This window comes from Narcine bancroftii, chromosome 4 (assembly GCF_036971445.1).
Source record: "Narcine bancroftii isolate sNarBan1 chromosome 4, sNarBan1.hap1, whole genome shotgun sequence".
NCBI classification, from domain to species: domain Eukaryota; kingdom Metazoa; phylum Chordata; class Chondrichthyes; order Torpediniformes; family Narcinidae; genus Narcine; species Narcine bancroftii.
Genome location: NC_091472.1, coordinates 219,577,264 through 219,599,275, shown reverse-complemented (window position 1 = coordinate 219,599,275; position 22,012 = coordinate 219,577,264). Strand labels below are relative to the sequence as shown.

At 45.3% G+C, this 22,012-nt stretch overlaps 1 protein-coding gene across 4 annotated transcripts in view; it reads right to left on the bottom strand.

Annotated features, from left to right (window-relative positions):
• Positions 1 to 3,144: 3,144 nt before the first annotated feature.
• The window catches only part of LOC138761594 (receptor tyrosine-protein kinase erbB-4-like), a 910,121-nt gene continuing 891,253 nt past the window's right edge, over positions 3,145 to 22,012 (bottom strand). The window contains exons 25-27 of one of the 4 annotated variants that reach the window (XM_069933968.1): positions 6,814 to 7,114; positions 5,586 to 5,675; positions 3,145 to 3,925 (exon numbers count right to left, since the gene is read on the bottom strand). In XM_069933968.1, the coding sequence (XP_069790069.1) occupies positions 3,495 to 3,925; positions 5,586 to 5,675; positions 6,814 to 7,114 (822 nt within the window). In that variant the 3' untranslated portion in view covers positions 3,145 to 3,494. The remainder of the gene's footprint in view (positions 3,926 to 5,585; positions 5,676 to 6,813; positions 7,115 to 22,012) is intronic. The other 3 variants (XM_069933967.1, XM_069933965.1, XM_069933966.1) reach the window with 3 other exon arrangements.

The window sequence follows — 22,012 nt, the reverse complement described above, 5'->3', positions numbered from 1 at the left end:
CCACAATCTATCAGCGTATCAAGGGGATAGATTACCAGGTATGGACGTGAATGCAGAGTGGAGGTTACAATCGCATTAGACATGACCTCATCAAATGGGGCAGGAGACTCAGATGATCTAGTCCTGCTCTTAATTTGTCTATTTGGCAGTTTATGTGCAAATAAAGAGCATTGACACAGTAGTACCTGTAGTTTGCTTGCTAATTGTCATATCTTTACACCACTCTTGAGATATTGCCTCTGAGTCTTGTCCAACGAACCTCACTGTAATCAGCTCTGCCCCCATAACTCCATAGTTTGCAAACTTCTGCAGGATAGCACCAGTCAGGTTGTAATTGGAGCATCATGCAATAATATTATTGCTGTCAGTTTCTGCCCCTGTGTTTATGGCTGCTCAGAAAAGGGATTCTTTGTATCTATCCTCAAAGTGGACTCCTGACAGTAATTCTTCCAGCTCAAGATGTATACTGTGGAAAGAAATGTGGAACAAATGTGGCAGAAAACTCAAAAAGAGTTGAGACCATTCAAGGGCATTTCCACACTTTTCCCCAGGTTAGATCACTCCAGTGGGTCAGTTGCCATTGGGAAGTTGCCCTGGGCACTTCTATCTGTGATTAATCCTCACACGGTTGGCATTTCCTCTGCATCAGCCACACACCCAATAAGGACACAACCAGTGGTTGTTGCCATGGCTACCAATATAAAGTAACACATAAAGTTGTTATTTGTTCATCAGGCTCATTAAACAAGGAGCAGCCCCTCATTAAGTCAGCCGAGCTGAATTAGAGGGTCCCCAGCGTTATAGAACCATAGAACACTACAGCACTGAAGTAGGCCCTTCAGTCCATTTAGTCTGTGCTGAACTATTATTTTGCCTACTCCCATTAACCTACACTTAGTCCATAACCCATCTATGTACCTCTCCAATTTTTTTCTTAAATGTCAAAATGGAGCCTGCATTCACCACTTCAACTGGCAGCTCATTCCACACTCTGCATGAAGAATTCCCTTGATGTTCCCTTTAAACATGTTACGTTAACTCACTGCTTCAGCTGGATTTGTTTTTCACAGCTGTGAGATCCCTTGATGACCACTGCGTACCATCTCAATGCAAGATGCTGTCGTACCTGTGGGATTGTTCAATTCATATTTCACAGCACAGCCCCATTCACACCACGGGACTTAATTGGGGCTGGAGGATGGCCACAGCCATACTGGAGATTGCTGTTCTCCACTCTGCAGTTGCCAATGGGAGAAGTTAACCTTTGTTCTCCCTTCCTAGCGATGTGACTGTCACGATCTCTGCTTGTGTTTCAGGAGTGGAACCACATTGACTTTCTCCTTTAACAATGTATCAATTGCTGCAGCCTTACTTTTTATGGTAGCCCAACCTTGTAAACCCTTTCAGGAGGACCCAATGGTGATCGAGCTAATGGATCCCTCATTCAGAACAGAACATTCAACACCTTTCACAACCAGACAGGACTTACAGGACTGTTCAATGCAGACATCCCAGATGTTTTGAGTTTCTACCCTCACCGTTTCTGCCATCTTTATGTAAGTCAGCAACTGAATAAATAGGGATTCATCAAACCTCACGCAAGTTCACTGGTACTTGGGGCAAAGTGGTTGCAATATGCCTTGCTGGTTTCCACTCACCAAACCCAGCCGGTGCCCGAAATCTCAGCCCTGCCCACCTTGAGATCAAAGGAGAGATTTTTCAACCCTTTTTAGTATCCCTGACATCTCCCACTAGAGTCTGCAAAGAGTTTTTAATGACTGATGTGAATACATTTCGATCAGAACATTTAAAATGCAGGTTAAATAAGGGCCCTGGGACAGAGAAAAAAAAACTGAATCTCAAAACTTAGCATCAAAATAGAAAATTCTTCGAGGTGCCTAAATATAAACTGTTGATGAAATTGACTGACCTAGATCATAATGAGATGTTGTGTTCCTTTCTACATTCAACAGCAGCACAGCACAGCCTTTGGGAAAACTTGTAATGTAGTGTTTCTAAACAGCAATGCGATAGAGCCCAAGCAGTAATCATTCATGTAATTTCCGATTAACCTTGTGGCTTTGGTAAAGAGCGAGCAATGATCCTAACACTGCAGAGAAGGACACCTTGAGATACCAGCACTTTATCATTTCCAGAGAGATATAAATGGGCTGATTAGCTGAGTTCACGCTCTTTCTTTTACTGAGAGGATATGTATGCCTTGGTCATGTTAAGGGACTCTGGAGGTGTAATTGCCTGAGTCCACCAGTGTGTGTCAACTGTGCTCCAAAACAGCCTGGCTCAATGTCTGACTGAATACAAGTGTTGTGGACAGGCCAGCTTCAGATTGTGTCCGACCTTGGTCCTACACTTCCACGAACTGGCATCAGATGCCCCTAAGCCCGTGTCCGGTTGCCCCACTGATGTCTGAATGAGCTCTTGTCCAGTGCGCTGGTGAAAGTAATGCAACGTTGGGCAGGGCTATTAAAAGCAGCAGAATTGTGACATTTACAACATCATCCTTGGTAATAAACATGATGGGCAGTGCTGATGTGTGCTTATCAAAGACAAGTGAACCCTTTCTATTCATTTTGTTTCAATTACAGAACTGTTCCCTCAACCTGTCATTCAGAATTAAGTACAGCCCTCCATTCCAACATTTCAAAATAGCTGTCCATTATTAAACTATATTTATGTATTAAAAAGAACTGCAAGGTGTTCACCGTAACAAAGCCACCTTCAAAATGAAGCTTGCCAAAGTGTTTGGTTAATCAGTTGGCACCTTAGGGGTAGTGAAGTGTCAATCAACATCAAGATGTGCTTGCTACAAGCCCCAGCCCATCCAGGTTCGCTCCTGCAGCATTCATCTCCTCTGCCACCATGGTCCACTGTTGACAACATTGGGTGCCAGTTACATCTGCTCCATGGGATATTTTATACCTGGTTACCCAACCTGCACCAGATACTCAAATGCTAGTGTGACCGGCCCCACCCTGAAAAGAATGATGCGTACCTCAGTGTCACTGGATGGCAGGGTTTGTGGATTTTTGACCAGATCAGAGGGTCATGTTTAGTTCGACAAGCTTGCTTTGAGTCACCCCTCAATGTTGCACTCTCCCGTTGCCCTCCCAACCCCCCTTCGCCCCCTCCACCACCTCCCCTCTGACATCCTATTGCACTCTGTTTCTTGACCATGACCTTCCAAACAAAGGTGAAGATCTGTCAGAAAAGACAATCCCAAAGATCTACATTTTTGACACTTCCACAGCAATCTAGAATCTGTCTCTTTCTATCCATATTGCTTTGTAATGAGTGTCAATTAAGATGCATTGAATTGGACTCAGGCTGAATTCGCCAATCCAACTCTCCTTCAGTTCAGACGAAGTTTGCCAGTACTTTGACCTCAGACATCTTCCTTCCAGTCATCATTGAGGATACCAGTTTGTGGTTTGATCAGGAGGTCCAGTGAAGCAGGATCCTGGGACATGTGAAGGTTACACCACTGTATTACGCTGTCCGTATGAAGGCAGAACAGTCCCTGGCTTTAGGGAGAACTCTGAAAGGTACTCAGGGTTCTCAGCTACAATGGGTTTGATGCGTCCATTTTGCTTGTAAAAAAACTTTGTGCTGTAATCCTGCAGGTACTCAGGATTGTATGTGTTACCTTTGGACAGGTAACCATGGCTCCAGTAGTCAGGATTATCAAAGGCCTTGTCGACGCCTATGGCAATCTGTTCTTGCAGGTATTCTGGGTTCTCAACCACATTGACAAAGGTGTTGAGATAGAGGGGTTCGTTCACATACTCATCCTCCGTGGTCTGTGCTCCATCTTGGACATTGTGATACTCCGGGTTATCCAGAGCTTGGACATCGCCATTTTTCCGAAGAGTGGCAAATGGATTCTCCTCCACAGGGTTCAAGAACTCTGCAACATGACCAGTGAGACCATTAACACCTTTGCAACAGAGGAAGAGAGACATTTGCACATTCTTTCATTCCTTTCTAATCCCAAAGCTCCAGTCTGGATGAGTGCAGTGACATTATCATCCAAGACAAGGTAGCCCACTTGAATGAGGCCAAGAGGACAGTCCGCAAAATACATTGCAGATGCTCGCCCGGGCTCTCCGAACCTGTAGCCCTTGCCACGAAGGAGGAGTGGACCAGGTTCCTCCCCAAGTCACACATCACCCTGATGTGAAACTATATTACCATTCCACCGTCATCACTGGGTCTAATCCTGGAATGCCCGCCCCCAACAGCACCACGGGAGCAGTCTCACCAGAAGGAGGGCAGTCATCACCTTTCCGGGTGTGATTCGGGATAGGTAATAGCTGCAGGGTTCTGACGTACCACACTGAATGAGGTGACTTGATTGGCTGGTACCACCTGCCTCTCTTGCCCCGATCTGTCGTTCCCCATTGTTCTGATTTCTGGAACATGGCCATCCCCTTCTCTAGGAGCGTCATGCAAATACAGAGGTAGGGAGAGTGAGGGAAGGGTCGGGGGAAGAGCACTGGCTAAGTAACTAAAAAGAAAGCCAATTATTTCAATTATTGGAGGGCACGGTTGGCATAGGAGTTCTGCGTAATGCTGTTACTGTGCCAGTGATCGAGACTGGAGTTCGAATCCCATGCTGTCTGTAAGGAATTTGTACATTCTCCCCATGTCTGCATGAGTTTCCCGGGGGCTCCGGTTTCCTCCCACCCTTCAAACATACTGTGGGTGTAGGTTAATGGGGTGTAAATTGGGCGGCACAGGCTTATGTGCTGTATGTCTAAATTTAAATCTAATTCCATTAGTGTGATCCTTGCTCCCATCCCCCTTGTCATTATCTTTCTCCTCACTCTCTGGATATAGAATTTTTATTTGAATTCTTGGTGACTCTAGTTATGTTCTTGCCCAGAGTGAAAAGATTCTGTGTATATTCACTCAAACAAAACTTTGAAAAACCTCTGTCGGGTCACCACCTCATATTCTGTCCTCACCTTTTCCTCTTCATTCTCTGAGTTTGACAACCCCAAATGGTCCAAGATCTAGTCTGCTCAGCACCGGGCCACAGAGATGGATTTTGTGATTCATTGCTTGGACATGCCGCCCACCGCTCACTGAACTGTCACATAGCTTTCCACTCTTGGTCTACCTCTATTAGCTTGGGAGAGCCCAACTCACCTTGTTCTGGTGAGAAGGGCCCAAATCGGTTCCATCTCCTCCAGCAGGAATAACCTCAGTTCCATTCTCTCCTGCATCATTTCTATTGCCCTTAGCTATCACGAGGGGGCACAGTAATGAAGACCAGGCTCTTCTGCACACCTAACACTTTTTTTATTAAGCATCATACATTGTATTTTCTATTGCTCTGTTGTTTGTAGCACTGAACCCTTCGATCTGTTCTTGCAGTAGTTTTGAGAACAAGCAGGTCTGGAGTTACTTTGCAAAATTATATATTCAATACTAACAAATTTGGCTTTGATAGAATTGTGGAATAACAGAGGGGGTTAATTGGCTAGAAATTCAATGCTGGCTCTCATCACAAATGGGTGAGCAGAACAAGTTTCAACCTCAGAAGTTGAGAGGACCTTACTCACCTGAACGAGTCAGTTTGGCCTTGACCTCTGCCTTAGATGGCCTTGCCAGTGTTCGATCTTCCTGGGAAGACCCCGCTCTCTCACAAACTGCTGGGAGAAGAATGACAAGAGTGGTCACTATGACAAACTCACTCATTAATTCTGTGGCCTCATGTTTCCAACTAATTTTCATGCAAAGAAGTATTCAAATATTACTGGCAACTTGTATCTGTGCAGTGGAATGAGCTTGGTAAAACGGGAGAGGTGACAAATCAAGGAGATTTTACTCAGTGTTTGAACACAGCTGAGGAGGGGGAGAGGCAGCAAGTTTTGGGGAAGGAGTTCCTGAGATTCAGGCTGGGAATGAGTGGAATCTGACAGACACTTAGACTGATCAACGGACTGGGCAAAGACTACCTCAAAAAGTAACAACAATCCCTTGACATGGATAATGCTTGGCCAGTTGTTCCTATCGATCTCCACTGAACAAGTGACGGGAAAACTACATGCAAGGCAAGAGTATCTGGGAGATCAGGGAGACAAAAATGAAGTGTCCTTGATAAAGTAGTTGTACCAAGTTCGAAATGTCCATTTCTCAATTCTCCGGTAGTCAGTAACAGCCACTGCAAGATATGGTTAGCGTGTTCTTTTACTATTAATGCCCAAAACTCAACTCACTTGGAGCACAGAACTCATGTTGTGGAAGGTGTGAAAGGAAGAGTTGGGGGCATAGCAACAAACTCATCAAGCTGGGAATTGTGTGTGTGTGTGTGTGTGTGTGTGTGTGTGTGTGTGTGTGTGTGTGTGTGTGTGTGTGTGTGTGTGTGTGTGTGTGTGTGTGTGTGTGAGAAAGTAAGCAGTGTGCTGTGGAGAGGTTTTACAACGCTACTGGATGTAAATTCCCTGAGAGAACAGTGCAAAGGTCTCCATGACTTTGAATTCCCCTAGTGGACTTCACTGTTACTGCACTGCAAAGTGTCTCCCCCCCCCCCCCCCCCTCCCCCATCACCTCTTGATGAAACCAGGCAGCAGCTTATGGGAGCAGGTTGCTATCCATGTGTATGAGATCGCATGAGGGTTGATGGGTCGCTATGAGGTGATTAATGTAGGTCCTGGGCTGGATTATTGGAATCAGTGGTTCTGTGGTGAGAGGACCCATGGGGATACATGGGGATGGCACAAACACTGGAGCAGGGGCTTGGATTCTCTACCAGTGCAGACTGTGCTCTCTCCCAGTGGCTGAACCTACCTGTGGGTTTCTTGTCCTGGTTGGGGGTCATGTAGCCCCCCTCATCCAGCTCAGCCCTCTGCCCACGCTCCGACAGGAAGACAGTGGGGTCGGCGCTGTAACGCTGGGTGCTACTGTCCTCCCGAGGTCGCGTTCCCTGCTTCCTCAGTGTCCCGTTACAGCATAGGTCATCGAACACCTCCGGGGGTGAAGCTGCTCCCTGCTCCTCCAATGGGGCAGATCCAGAGTGGCTGGTAGGCAGGCCAAGGCCCGGAACGCACTCCTCCGGCCCGAAGATCCCATCGCGATACACAAATTGACTCTGTCACACAGGGAGGAACCCAATCAACAATTTGCATTGACCTAGCGCCTGTACAATGGCAAGGTGCCATATGCCAACATCAGGGGACATAACCCTGGTCCCCAGTGTGAGTGAGTGAGTGGAGAGCCGGGCAGTGAGGAAACGGCCGGTCACCAGCCCTGCTCTGTCCTCAGCCCCACAGGCAAGTGAGTCACTCAGTGATCACGGCGAGGATGAGGAGCAACCAGAGGCCTCCCCATCCCCAGTGCCTCCACCCCCACCCTGTCTCTACACCAATATAGCCTCTCCACCCACAGACTCCCTGCGCCACACATAAACCCTCACCCATGCTCACAAACACACATACGTGCACACTTGCATGCATGTTCTCAAACACATACATTTACACACACTCATTTGTGCATAGTTCATACTCTCACATACACACACACCCGCACCCGCACACACACACGCGCACACACCCACCCACATGCGCACACACCCACATACATCCACACCTGCACACGCACGCACGCACACCCATACATGCGCACGCATGCACGCATACACGTCTGCCTCGCTCCACTCTCCCTGGCCACAGCAGCTGTAGAGGAGTTGGTGTTAATTCGAGACTGTCATCTCCCACATACGCAAGACCTTTCTTTAACATCACTTCTGAAACACAGTGCTCTTAAGTGCAGTGTTGACTTGGCTACCAGATGAAGGTTTGTGTATTGTATTGGTCTCAAAGTTACGGCTGACCAGAAGGAGAGACAGGCTTGTGTTTGACTGTTAGTGATGAGTGCGGATAAGTCAGCAGGATGCTCTCGAACATTCGACTGTTTGTTGTGTTGGGGGACTGGAGCAGGACTCCCCTCCTGATCCTCCTCCGTAAGTGCTGGCATTTCCCCTTGTGGGAGATCCTGGAGCAGGGGGAGGGGGTGTGTGACTGCTTTAACATCAGGAGCTGTCCACTTAAAGCAGACAGGTGAAACCTTTTCTCTCAGAAGTTGAGTGAGGTTTTGGAAATCTTATTCTTACAGGATGGTGGAAGCAGAATCTTTGAATATTTTTACAGTCAAGGTGGACAGACCATTGACGAGCAAGGGGTGGCCTGTGGAGTTGTGGTTAAGGGAGGGTGTGGGCAGCTTGGAGAACCGTCCCAGTGACCCATCTCTATTGTTATCAGTGTGAAGTTTGCACATGCTCTCCCTCTGATTGTGTGGGCCACCCTCCGATGCTCCAAAGGACATATTGGTAAATGACCACAGTTAGCTTCCCCCTAATGTGGAGAGGAATGGCAACCTGGGTGCTGATGGCATGGACTTGGTGGGCCAGAGAACCTCCAGCATGACAATAATGGCTGAATCAGCCATTAAATAAAGGGGCAGACAAAAGCTATGTGGCCCATAGCTGTGCGGGTCAGTCTTGTCTGCTGCCTTCCACTCCCTAAATGGTCAGAGATGGCCATGGAAACACATACCCCCTGGGGTTGCTTCAGTGGTGGCGGGGGGTGTTCAGGGATCAAAGGGTGCAGGGAGAGGGAGGAAACATTGCCACGCAGCAGGGAGAGGTTCAGCAAATGGAGGCATTCAAATCAAAAATAGAAAATGCCGGAAAAAGTCAACAGGTCCAACAGCATCTGGCGAAAGGAAAACTGTCAAGGGATCAGTTTCTTTCTCTTCTCCCCTGCCACCTGTATCCACCTATGACTTCTTACCTGTTAGCCTATACTCCTCCCCCTCCCCTTCTTCTCCTTCCCCCTTTCCCTCCCCACCCTGCCCCCCGCCCTTCCTGCCCCTCCTCCCCCCACCACCTTTTCATTCAGGCGTCTGACTCTTTTTCCACATTCCTGACGAAGGGGCCATGCCCAAAATGCTGACTGCCTCTTACTTCCCATGGATGCTGGATGGCCCATTGAGTTTCTCCATCACTTTTGTGCAATGGATCTGAAATGTTTCCATTTCAAGAGATGCAGTCCCACCTGGGTTATGAATTTGTTTCAGAATTGCAACATCTGCAAATTTCTATATGCATCTATAAAACCTAGGTAAGAATTTTGTTATAGCTCAAAGTACATCTCAAAGTCTTTTAAAGTCTTCACTGTTGTAATGACAAAATATTTTACTTGTGATTTGAACACCTACTCTAATGAGCCCATACTCTGAGCTGGTATTGAGTGTAGCACTGAACAGATGTTTTTTAAGAGTGCTTATAAAGAAAAGTTGAAGGAACTTCTTTTTCACCAAGTGTTCTGCTGAACAAGATCGTATCACTACCCTGGCGGGATCCCAGATATACAGCTATTATCAGCTTAAAGTGGATGGGTTTCAGTGATGTTCTATTCCCCAACCAACTGGATGGATAGTCGTTTAGTGACCTGCCATCAAATGATGTCACTCACGGAAGCTTGTGTTTGGATCATTAAACCCTTGTTCTGAATATTGTAATCTGGTGGTCTAGTGAAGATTAAAAAACAATCTAGACTTCACTCCCACATCCCAAAGATTACAGGGATAGCAGGTTCATTGGGCAGTGCTGGCACATGGGCCAGAAGGGCCTGTAACTGTGCTCTATCTCTAAACAGATAAAAACTGCTAGACTATCCTTGTCAACAGTAATTATTTCTCTGCTGTTACTGCACCATTCAATGCTGTTTAAAATTATAATTCCTCATTAATTTCCTGCAACCAGACATATAACCAATTTGCAAACAGGGTCTGTTGAGAGAGCTAAACACAAAAGTCTGCAGACGCTGTGATTATAGTAAAAACACAAAAGACATGCTGGAGAAACTCAGACAGTCTCGCAGCGTCCATAGGAGGTAAAGATATATTACTGACGTTTCGGGCCTGAGCCCTTCCTCAAGTTATAAGCAAAGAACAAGAAGGTGTCAGAATAAAGACTGAAGAGTGGCTGGAGGAGAAGTCCAGACCAACAAAAGGTGTTAATTGGATATAATAAGAGGAAAGCAGGCATTGATTTTGGCTCCGTGAAAGGATACAGAGGGAAAAGTTGAGAGAGGGAGAGGGAGAGAGAGCTGGGAGAAAACAATGGGAAAAGTGGGGGGGGGGGGGTTTGTTTAATGGAAATTAGAGAAGTTGAAGTTAATGCCATCCGGTTGGAGGGTGCCTAGTCAGAAGATGAGGTGCTCTTCCTCCAATTTGCAGGTGGTCTCAGTATGGTAGTGCATGAGACCATGGACAGACATATCAGCAAGGGAATGGGGTGGGCACTGGGAGATCCACACTTTGGCAGCGGACAGAGTTGAAGTGGAGAACGAAACATTTACACGCATGGTCTGGCCATTTCTCCTAGCTCCTAGCATGTAGCCTTGATGTTCATGATTAAATTTTCCACCTAACCTGGCATAATTCACAAAAACATGAGGATAACTGTGAATATTTATCATCTATCTTTTTTTTTGTACCATATATACTTGTGTAATCGTTGAATATTTTGGATAACTTTTTTTGGGCCTTTTACACAGGTCAAACTTTTAACCTTATAAATACCTGCGTCACTCAAGGTGTTGGGAGCTCAGATGGCTGGGACCGGCTGGTAAGTCTGTGGTCAGAATGGGAGAAGGGCCAGAGCATCGGGAGCTCGGATGGATGGGCAGCCGGGGCATTTGTCGGCGGTTGGGAGCTCGGATAGGTGGGTGGCTGGGGTCCGCAGTCCACTGTTGGGACATTGGCAGTGCCAGTGGGCAGGCAGCTGGGGTGAGGGCTCGCTGTCGGGGTGTCAGGAGCTTGGCTGGGCAGGCAGCTGTGGCCAAAAATAGGGAAGGGGGGGTGGTATCAACTTTTACACAAGTCATACAGAAACAGCCAACTTTTGGGCCAAAAAAAGGGGGGGGGGGGAAATCAACAATTACATGGTATTGACAATTAAACGAGTATTTATGGTGATTATTTCTCTTTTAATTCAATTAATTATTGCGATTGCACTTGTTCTTTTTCACCCTTTTCTGTTCAGCAGCAATCAGTATGAATTTCCACACATATGTACACTGTACAATGTCTATAACAATAACTTTATTGTCATTATCAGAACCACACACTGGTGGAAAAACGAGATCCCCTGGTTTGAACTGCTTTGTAAAGTCTCATGGACAGAGTTATGAACAAGCAGAGAGCAACTGTGGGGATTGGCTGATGCAGGCATGGGACTGCTTTCATTCTCTGAGCGCAATCATACATGTTAGCCAAAGAAACGGTCTCCTCTGAATTAGTTTTAAAATGAAATCTTCCATTTTCATTGGGAATTGTTGGAATAAATTTTGCATTACAATGATCCCCTGGCACCCTGAACTGACCTTGCATTTGTAATAGCTCAGATCTAAAACACCTGGATGCGTATGCAGCTACTGACATGACGTCCTGTGGCTCTGTAGATTGGGACCTGGGTGGTGAGAGGAACCTTCTCCATCAGGTCCTTCCTGTACAACCGGAATGTCACTCACAAAGCACGTTCTCCTCAAGGTGACAGTGGTGGAGAGGAGACAGTCTCCCACCTCTTTGCAGTATGCAGATTCGCTCAGACTGTGTGGAGAAGGATGTAAGGATCCTTGTCATGGACCATCCCCATCAGAGGACTCCGATTGACATGCTTTTCCCAGGGATGCATACAGAGTTAGATATCTAGAGCTGATGGAAGACCGTCAATTCGGTGAAAGACCCACTGCCCCAAACCTGTTGGTCTTTCAGCATGCAGAGGTGCCGCTGAGGGAATGCTGCCAAATGGCACATTCCAGCCTGCAGGAGTACCTGCTGAGGGGTGCACTGAGACGTGGCACAGCCAGCACAAGGGCGCAGCGGAGAAAGACCACAGTCTAGAGTTCTCCCATCGTGGGCATTGAGGGGCTGAGACTGAGAGAAAGTCCCTCAAACAACTGAAGGGGAGTGAAGACAAGGTCCCACAGAGGTGGCAATGCTGTAAATAGAAATGAATGTAACAATGTAAAGAGACAGAAATGTGTGGATACAAAACTAAGGGTGGAAAGAGGCTTTGAATGGTTTTCCCTTTGTAAATAACTTATCGTAAATGAAGTCTATTTTTTTGGTTTAAATAAAAACCCTGTGGTTCTGGCAGCACCTGCTGCTCGGATGTCCTTCAGGTTGTGCGTCAGCAGAGCAACTAAAATACATTCACTTTGAACACCGGCTTCAGGAGATTGGTGGATGGAGGGGATTGGAGATCAGTCATCAAGCTCACCGTCTGGGCTTTATGAATTGGGAGCGGTGGGTTTAGAATGGTTGGGAGGTGAGGTTGGAGGTCCTGTGAGACCCAACATCCAACTCCCTTTCAATTTAGTTCCTCACAGGACCTCCAGCTGGGTCAACCTGTTCCTCCTGACTTTGTTCACATGCACCAACTGAGCTCCAGACTCAGCTACACATCAATCTTTAAACTCCCAAACTTCAGTTCAGAGAGCTCTACAATGGCCCTCAATGACAGGACATGTTGGGGGATTAAATTCAAAAGCCATGAGGTATTGTTGCAGCTCCTTAAAACTCTGATTAGAACACACACTTGGAGATTGAGTTTAGTTCTGGTCACACCATTACTGGAAGGATGTGGATGCTTTAAAGTGGGTGCAGAGGAGATTCACCAGGATGTTGCCTAGATGGAGAATGTGAATTATGAAGTAAGGTTGACAGAGCTGGGGCTTTACTCTTTGGAGTGTCGAAATATCTAGTAAAGGTGTATAAGATTATGAGGGGCTTAGATCTGGTGGACAGCAGCTCCTTTTTCCCAGAGTGAAAATAGCCAGTAACAGAGAATATCTGTTTAAGGCAAGTGGAGGAAAGTTTAGGGAGATATCAGAGATAAGGTTTTTTTTACCCAGAGAGTGGTGGGTGCCTGGAATGTGTTGCCAGGGGTTGGTGGTGGTGGAGACTGGTACAATAGGGACATTTAAAAGACACTTAGACAGGCACATGGATGTAAAGAAAATCGATGGTTATGGGTGTGAGGGAGGGAAGGATTAGATTGTTGTGGAGTAGATTTAACATAGATCAGCACAACATCATGGGCTGAAGGGCCTGTACTCTGTTGTAATGTTCTATGTTAGGCATCCCAATTTCTGTAATTTATTCCAACCATCAGGACTCCCAAAGATCCTTTATACCTTCAATTCCGGCCACTTTGGAACTTTTGTTTCCTTTCACCTTAAGAGTTACAGGGAAAGGTTATACAGCTTTGGACTTTATTCCCTGGAGCGTTGGAGAATGAGGGGAGGTTTGATAGAGGTTCTAAAGTTATTAGGGATATAGACAAGAGTAAATGCAAGTAGGCTTTTTTCCACTAGGTTAGGTGAGATACAAACCAGAGGATATGGGCTAATTTCTTCACACAATGAGTGATGGAAGGCTGGAATCAGCTGCCAACTGAAGAGATGAATGCAGTGTCCATTTTGATGTTTGAGACAATTTGGGTTTGTAAGTGGATCGGAGAGGTAAGGAGGGCTATGGTCTGGGTACAGGTCAGTGGGACTCAACAGTATAATAGTTTGGCACAGACAAGATGGGCTGAAAGGCCTGCTTCTGTCCTGAAGTGTTTTATATTTATGGTTCTAAGTGTCATAGCGCATTAATATTTAATTTTTGCTCACTAAAAGTTACTCTGTCCTCCCATTGCTCAGTTTTCACTTGCTCCACTTATTGCAATTATTGCAATGACATACCACCCTATTCTCTCATGACGCCAGTGGCCAGGCACTCCAATGTCATGTCATCCAATTTCTTAATTTTCCACTCATAGAACATCTCAATTACACCATCCTTCTCTCACTCTATTGTCTAGTTTACTGCCTGGACCCACAGCCATGGAGTCCTTTTCATCTAATATGCAATTGCACCATTGCCCAAATATTGCACAGTCAAAATTCCACCGCTGTTCAAGATCTCCTCTGTACTCTCTACTGTCCAATTACTCCACTACCAAATCACCTCATTGGCCAAGATATAACATCGGAGAATCTGATTGCAACAATTCTCCTCTGTTCTGCCATCCCAACATAACATTCTTTCATTTCCCAATCCTGCCACTCCGTGTTCAAATCCAGTCTTTAAGCAGTCACCACAATGCCCTGACTTATTCCATTACAGAAAGAGGCCATATGGGGTACTGGATCCATTTGACCTACCAATCCCATTCACTTACTCCGAATGACTCTACCCTCTATTCTCTCTCACACACGGCCATCAAATTGCCACTCAAGTTCAAGTTCATTATCTGTACACTGTACGTGTACAGCCCTCAGAATCATTTCTTCAGAATACAGAGCAAGCACATACACAGACAAAATACACAGCACATCATGAACACATACATACAAAAATATGTAATTCAAAATCAATATATATGTAGATTATTAGCTATAGAAATATCTAGTTATGGGGATTATGATGAAGAAACCATCATGCAGACTTTGCCTGTAAGCTGGGAGAGAGAGTAACCAAGGACATTCCAGACAGGAATCAATTCTCATCTCTTCCACTGAACCATATCCTAATGTCTGCCTGATTTCTTTAACAGGATAGTGCTAACTGACTGTTAGACGTTATCTAAAGGCTGCAATAAGCATCCAGCACCACTCAGTCCCTGAATTGCATTGTTTCTGCTTTGAAGTGTTGGCCCCCACTGTCAACTTCAAGAATCTAAGATTACTATGAAACTTGTGTAAGTTAGAAACCAGTAATCAGGCACCCAGAGAATAGATACTGATGTGTTCTGTGAGCAACCCTTCCAGACTTCTGTTGGTTTTGTTGTATACCAGAAGGATGTTCTTAATTATAACTGGTACATGAGATTAAATGACCAACAACAAATCATTTCCCTGTCTTTAGGAAGAGGATATGCAAAATATAAAACATAAAGTGTAGCAACACCTTCAAAGAAATGTTATCCAATTTGTATGCAGGAAAATGCCCTAAGAATTGTACCCTGTGACCGTGAATGAGACCAAACACTTTTAGTGAGGTGACCTTGCCTACCCAACACTACAGACTGCTCATTCCTGCTAGTGTTATTCAAATAAATCCTGTTTGAATTGTACTGTGTGGCCTGTGTGGCCTTTTTGTATCTTGACAGGAGCTCGACTTTAACATAAATATATCAATATTTTGAGATGATCGGTTACAGGATACTATTGACCAATCTCACAGCCTGCAGGAAGAAGGTATTTGCCAGCCAGGCAGTCCTGATTTTGATACTTCTTGATGGCAGTGGGTGGGTCAAGATTCCTGTGTGATGGATGGAAAGGATTCTCAATAATTCTTTGACCCCTCCCTATAGTGTTGCCATTTGATTGGACGTCCATGGGGAAGTGGTGTCATTGGATAAATCACAGAGGAGTGAGAAAGGATTCATCCTCTGTAGATTGTTGACAGTAAAAGGTGGGTGGAAACTTGGAATGATGGGATAGGAATGGACACAGCTTCCATTTATGGGAGGAGAGGAATGATGGACAGCGGACAACATATTTATTTAAAATTATATCTCTTTATGTATATATGTAATTTTGTGTGCTCTGAATTGTGTGTGCACTGTGGTCTGGAGAAACGCTGTTCCACTTGGTTGTATAAGTACAGTCAGATGGTAATATGCTTGAATGCGATCTGTTACTGCATCATACCAGTACCTTATTATCATATCATGATCCCTCTGCCCAACATCTTCAGATACTGCCATTACTATTGAATTATTAAATCAACCTTTTCAAAATCATATCACATCACTGGATGACTTCAAACATGTTTCGATGCAGAGTAATACTCCAAAGGACAATGCCAAGCCAAAATAGCTTTATATTTAAGAAAATTGTGTGTGTGTGCGCGCGCGCTCGCGTGTATGTAGCAAAGGCTTTACAAGCAGATTTAAGGGGTAGCAAAATGATTGACAGCTAACTGTGTGTGAAAAGCTCATCCATTGTGAATGAAATCGAGAAGATGCAAAGCAATCTATCTCACTTTGTGTGCTGGCATGTTATTCAGGAAGTCTCCTGATTTAATCTGTTCTATTTGACTATAAAGCATGTTTCACTATATGATGTAGTGCTGGCTGGAACTCATTGAATGGTGAAATGGCTAATTTGGCTGAGAATGAAAGCCTTCCAATGCTACAATACACTGATGGTTGGTTTGGTCAGCATGGCTTTATGGAACAAAGGTTTGACTGGCCCACACTCCCTGGACTGGATTCTCTGACTTACCTTTGGTCACCCTGACACCATCAGGTTCCCAACTGCCTCTGTCCCAGGGAGTGACGCTAAGCACTCAGGGTGGACACCTGGCTTCACATTTAACTGCAGCTCAGTGTACCCTTGGAGTGGGCTCTCACCTGCCAAAACTGCTCGTGGTTCCATGACCAAAGTCAATCCCCAGCTTCCGCCCCTCGCTTTTCTCCTCCACTCACCCTCTCATCGGGTGACTCCGTGTTCTTGTCACTGATAACACAGCCATCTGCTTATCCTTCACTTCATATACAACTGGACAAAGCTGACACATCCCACCCACCCACCAACCACCCTCATCTGAGTTCACAACTTCTATACAAAGTTAAGGGAGGAAAGTTTAGGGGAGACATCAGGGGTATGTTTTTTACACAGAGAGTTGTGGGTGCTCAGAATGCCTTGACAAGGATGGTGGGGGAAGCTGGAGCAATAGGGACATTTAAAAGACTCTTGGACAGGCACGTAGATGAAAGGCAAATAGAGGGTTATGAGGTAGGGAGGATTAAATTTTTTTTGGTGGATATATATGAGTTGCACAACATCATCTGCACTATCCTGTAATGTTCTATGGTCCACGTTCTACCCGTTTCCCTCCTGTCCAGCCTTAGGTCTGCCCTTTCCCCCTCCTTCACCCTCTACCTGGATCCACAGGACCACTGACCTCATTAATAGTTGGGGTTGCTCCCCCATCATCACACCTCTTTGTAGACTCCAGCTTATCACCAACATCCTGCCCATTCTAAGTGCTGGTTCTTCCATAAATTCGGGAACCATTTTCCCATGGATCTTTGTTGGGATCCTTCATCAGGTTTAGGCCTCTGGCCCTGGAATGAAGTGCCCCAAACATCCAGTGCAATTGTTCCTCCTCGACCTTGATGTGCCTCCACCCTTTGACTGAATCCTTCTCCAATGATTCACCATTTGGCTCAGCTCCAGGCTTAACCAACTCATCAAAACTAGGCAATCACTTCCACTGTGTACAGTCACCTCTGCAACGACTCTGTCTGACCTCTCATGGAGGAGTTATTCCCGAACCTCACCAGTCCTTTCCATCCGCACAGTGCCTGCACTTGGCACTTTTCTCAGTGGATAGCAGAGACGTGCACAGGCGATATATTGCCATTGGATCCTGCCACCAACCTTTCCCTCAATGAATTTCAACCAGCCCCATTTGGAGTCATTCTTGAGCCAAGATCAGATTCTGGCCAGGTAGCTACTTCATCACCCTAATCTTACGTCCCCCTGACACTGACTAACCCCTGTCCTGTCTTCAGTTATCTGTCCTGTCCCCTTCTAACCCCAACCTGTAACCCTTGACTCCATCCTATCCTCTCTGCCCTGGTCCTATCCCCATCCTGTGCTCAATGTCCTGACCCCTCTGGCCCCATCTTTTCCCCTCTGACCCCATCCTTTCCCCTCCGACCCTGTCCTGTCCTCAATTACCCTTCCCTGTCCTCTCTGACCTCATCCTGTGACCTGTGATCCTGTCCTGTGACCCCTGACCCTATCACTCTACTTTTTTTCCAGGGTAGAGGAGGCCAAAATTAGGGAGGTTCAAGGTGAGAGTGAAGCATTGAAAAGGTACTGAGAGGCAATGTTATCACAGAGGATGGAGGCTGTAAGGAATGGGCTGCCCAGTGGAAGCATGTATATAAAATGTTATATACATTTAGACAGTTACTTGGATTGGAAAGGTTTGGACAGATGTGGGCCCAACACTGCAGGTGGGATGAGCTGAGTTAGAGTTCAGTTGCAGGGCCTGTTTTTCAGCTGTGTCGCACCATGCCCAAAGGTGTGAAGAGCTGATAGGCACGTCCTGAGAACTGGGTGGACGCAGGGTTGATGACAGCATTTAAGGAACACCAAGAGGAATGCCTAAGGCTCTGGTCAGAGAACTGGAAGGTGGGACTAACATGGATGGGTGGCCGCTGGTCAGTATGGACGGTGGGTCGAATGGGCTGTTTCCCTGCCGCATGACTCTATGAAGATGGGTAACCCTAACCCTAATGCTTGGAAGGAATCCTTGGCTGCCTTTGATCTTCTTGGTGATGGTCACAGGAGTGTGACTTGTGGTTGGAATTGCCTGGAAGAGCAACAACAGTGCATAAAACAGCAAGCGAACACTGTGTGCTGATGTCAAGGGGGGGAGAGAGTGCTTGGGGAGGTCACTGCGGTGCCCATCGACGGGACAGACTGTCCTGGATCATGTTGAGCTTGTTGAGAGCCACTGGTCATCCAGACAAGTGCAAAGTATTCTGTCACGCTGCTGTCTGCAGCCTTGAAGGCACCTGTCTCAGAGATACCCAGACTGTCAACTGCCCTCCTGGGCACGTGGTTGTTCCAACTGAGATTTTGGTTAACAGTGACACCCTCCACCCCCCCCAGGATATTTTTAATTTAATTTAATTTTAACTCAATTTATTTACAGCGTGGTACAAGCTGATTGTGGCTACCCAATTAACTTGCAGTCTCTATGGTTGTGGAAGCGCTGGAGGCAAATCCACGGACACCCAGTGACTCTGAAGGGAATCTCTTTTGCTTCTCTTTCTACTATTGTTAGGGTCACCGGGCAATGCTCATGGTGACTCTTTGTCTGCCGACAAACATTTTTTCATATGTATTACATTTTTATGTATAATTACGTAACAATAAAAGGACCTTTTTAGATAGTGGGAGACTGAGAGGTGGCAAGGCCAACGAGCAACTTGGTAACTTTCTCTGACCCATTTGCCCGTCAGGCTGAGCTTGCTGGGCTGAGATTTCGGCTGCATTCAGAATGAGCTTTTAAGATGCCATTCGTTACCCTCCTTGAGTGAACTCCTTGAAGCCTTTCATCTCCCCTGATCTATGGTTGTGTAAAATTTGGACAGAATTTGCTCTCATTAAGTGCCTTTGGTAATGTTTTATAACATTATAGCTGTCATATTAGGGCAATTTATTGATGTAAGGTGATTATTGGATATTATTGGACCACTCTCTTTGACATCTTCCATATTATTGTTTGTTTCTTCCAACCTGATTCTTATGCAATCACTTTCCCTTGCTATATTCTCCGTGATTATATAATCTGCCATTTTATTCAAATATTCCCAGTATAAATCAAAAGATCACTATTTGGCCCACCCAAGTTGTAGAAAGTCTTTGGGGGATAAGTAAAAATATTAAATGCTGGGATTATGGGCGGCACGGTTTATTGCCACGCTGTTTCAGTGCCAGGGACCAGGTCAAGGGTTCGAATCCCGTGCTGTCTGTGAGAGATTTATACATTTAAAAAATTTAATTAATAAAAAAAATTTAGACATACAGCATGGTAACAGGCCATTTTGGCCCACCCAATTTACACCCAATTAACCCCTGATACATTTCAAATGGTGGGAGGAAACCAGAGCTCCTGTGGAAAACCCACGCAGACATGGGGAGAACATATAAACTCCTTACACACAGCGCGGGATTCGAACCCTGGTCCCGATTGCTGGTGTTGTATCTACTACATCAACCGTGCCGCCCCAACCGTGTTCTCTCCATGACCTGTGTTGGGTTTCTTCTGGGTAGTCCGGTTTTCTCCAACGTCCCCAAAAGCATATTGGGGGTTATTGATCAATTGGGTGTAATTGGGCAGCACGGGCTCGTGGGCCGAATGGACTTGCTACCATGCTGTATTTATAAGTTAAAGAAAAACGCAACGCTTTATGATTTGGAATTTCAGACCTGCGAATTCTGCATTTTCCTTTCTCTGAACAATCTCTCCAGTTATTCTCCTCCTCCCAGCCTTGTTCTCCATCACCCCGACCAGGGTTATTTCCTACTCACAGTCAACTTTCAGCAAACTCTTGCTGACTATGCCTCTCCCACAATTTTAGACAGTCTCTTTGCAAATCACACAATTCACTGAAAGAAAAGACCCCATCTCTCACTTTGCATTTTTCCACAATTTCAGTCATCTGGGTTTACACCACTACCTAAATCTACCATGTCAACACCTCCCCCATTCCCCTTATAACTCTGATGACCTCTGACCTTACTATTCCTCTGGTCTCAGTGTAACAAGAAAACTTCATCCATCCTCCTCTATTAACAGAATTCCTTCGTCCTGGTAAATCCCCACAGAAACTTCCCCACGGACTTTGCATCCTTCATCTACATGGTTCCCAGGACTGGACACAATACCCCAGTTGAGATTCAATCAGTGATTTATCAAAGTTTACCATCACCTCCTTGTTTTTGTGCTCTATTCATTAAACTTGCATAATTTTTTTAAACAGCCTTTTCATTCTGACCTGTCACCATCTGTTTTGTGTCTGGGAACTCTTGTGGGACTTTGCCTTTGAATAGTTTCTCTCTGTTACCACAAAGATCTTTTTATTAAGTTTCTCTTTTCCAGTGTCCTTAGAAGATTTTGGGGAGGTGTTACACAGAAAAGAAACAAGTTTAAAAGCAATTTACCTTGCCTTTTGCTTTCTGGGATTTTTTCAATATATCAACCCAGACTCTTTATAAAGGTTAAATAGAGTCCAATCCAAACCATTTCAATCCAACCCAATGAACTCTTTCAAATTAGGTTAATGGGAAAGTGAAACCTGCTCTACACAACTCTCCAAGATTAGGTATACAGTTCGCTTGAAGGCGTCCTGATTGTGTCTGAAGTTTGGGTCTGGGGCTTGGGTTGCCAATGGTTTCAACAGGGGTCTGTGCAGTTACAGAGGCTGCGGAAGGGCTGGAAGTGAATCCTCGGACACTCAGTCTCTCTGAAGGGTCTCCCTTTTGCTTCTCTTTCTCTCGTACTGTAAGGGGCACTGGACAATGCTCATGGCAACTCTTTTGTCTGCCTTATGACAGGCAAATGTTAAAGTATATCAAGTATGTTCCATTTTTAATATATCATTACGTGACAAAAAAAGGAACCTTAAACTCAGCACAAAAGCCTCGGGCAAAATGTATGGGCTAAATACAAAGTCCTCAAAGACCCATGTAACATTTCTAGGTCAGACACACCATTGATCATTTAGCCTGTTGCATTGATTAGCAATTTATTGTCCTGTCCTGCACTTCATTCAATTGTTCAGCACTGTGCAGTTTTGCAGACCAATACAGTACTAATTTATCATATTGAACTGCTATGTACAGCATTCCATGGCATTGTGTTGAGTTGAACACTGTACATACTGGTCTTTCTGAGCTGTAATATTTTGGATAGCATTTGATCACTGTATCACCGAGCAGCCATTCTCAACAGGGTCAATATGGCCCTCTGGGAGAGGGGTGGGGGTGGGGGACACAGCATATTTAAGGTCAGCCACAGATAGAAATCCTAAATATTTTTTATGTAGTCAGTAGGAGGGAAGTACGAAAGAAACCAACTCAGGATATGTATTTTAATATATGTACATATATGTGTATATGTGTCATTTGTCTGTATGTTTATTATGTAGGGTTGTACTGGTACAATTGGATGATAAATAAATGAAATGGAACTAAACTTAACTGGTTCACAGGGAAGGGGGCCCATAAACTTTGATCAGAGTCCTAAGGGAGGCATAACCAGTAAAAGGTTGAGAATGGCTATGTGGAGCAGTGCCATGCTCTGCAGTTACCACTCCACTGCTTTACTTGACTATCCTTACTCTACTATTACACTGTACATATTGCACTAGATTGCATTGTATTGTCCTGCACTGCTCGTA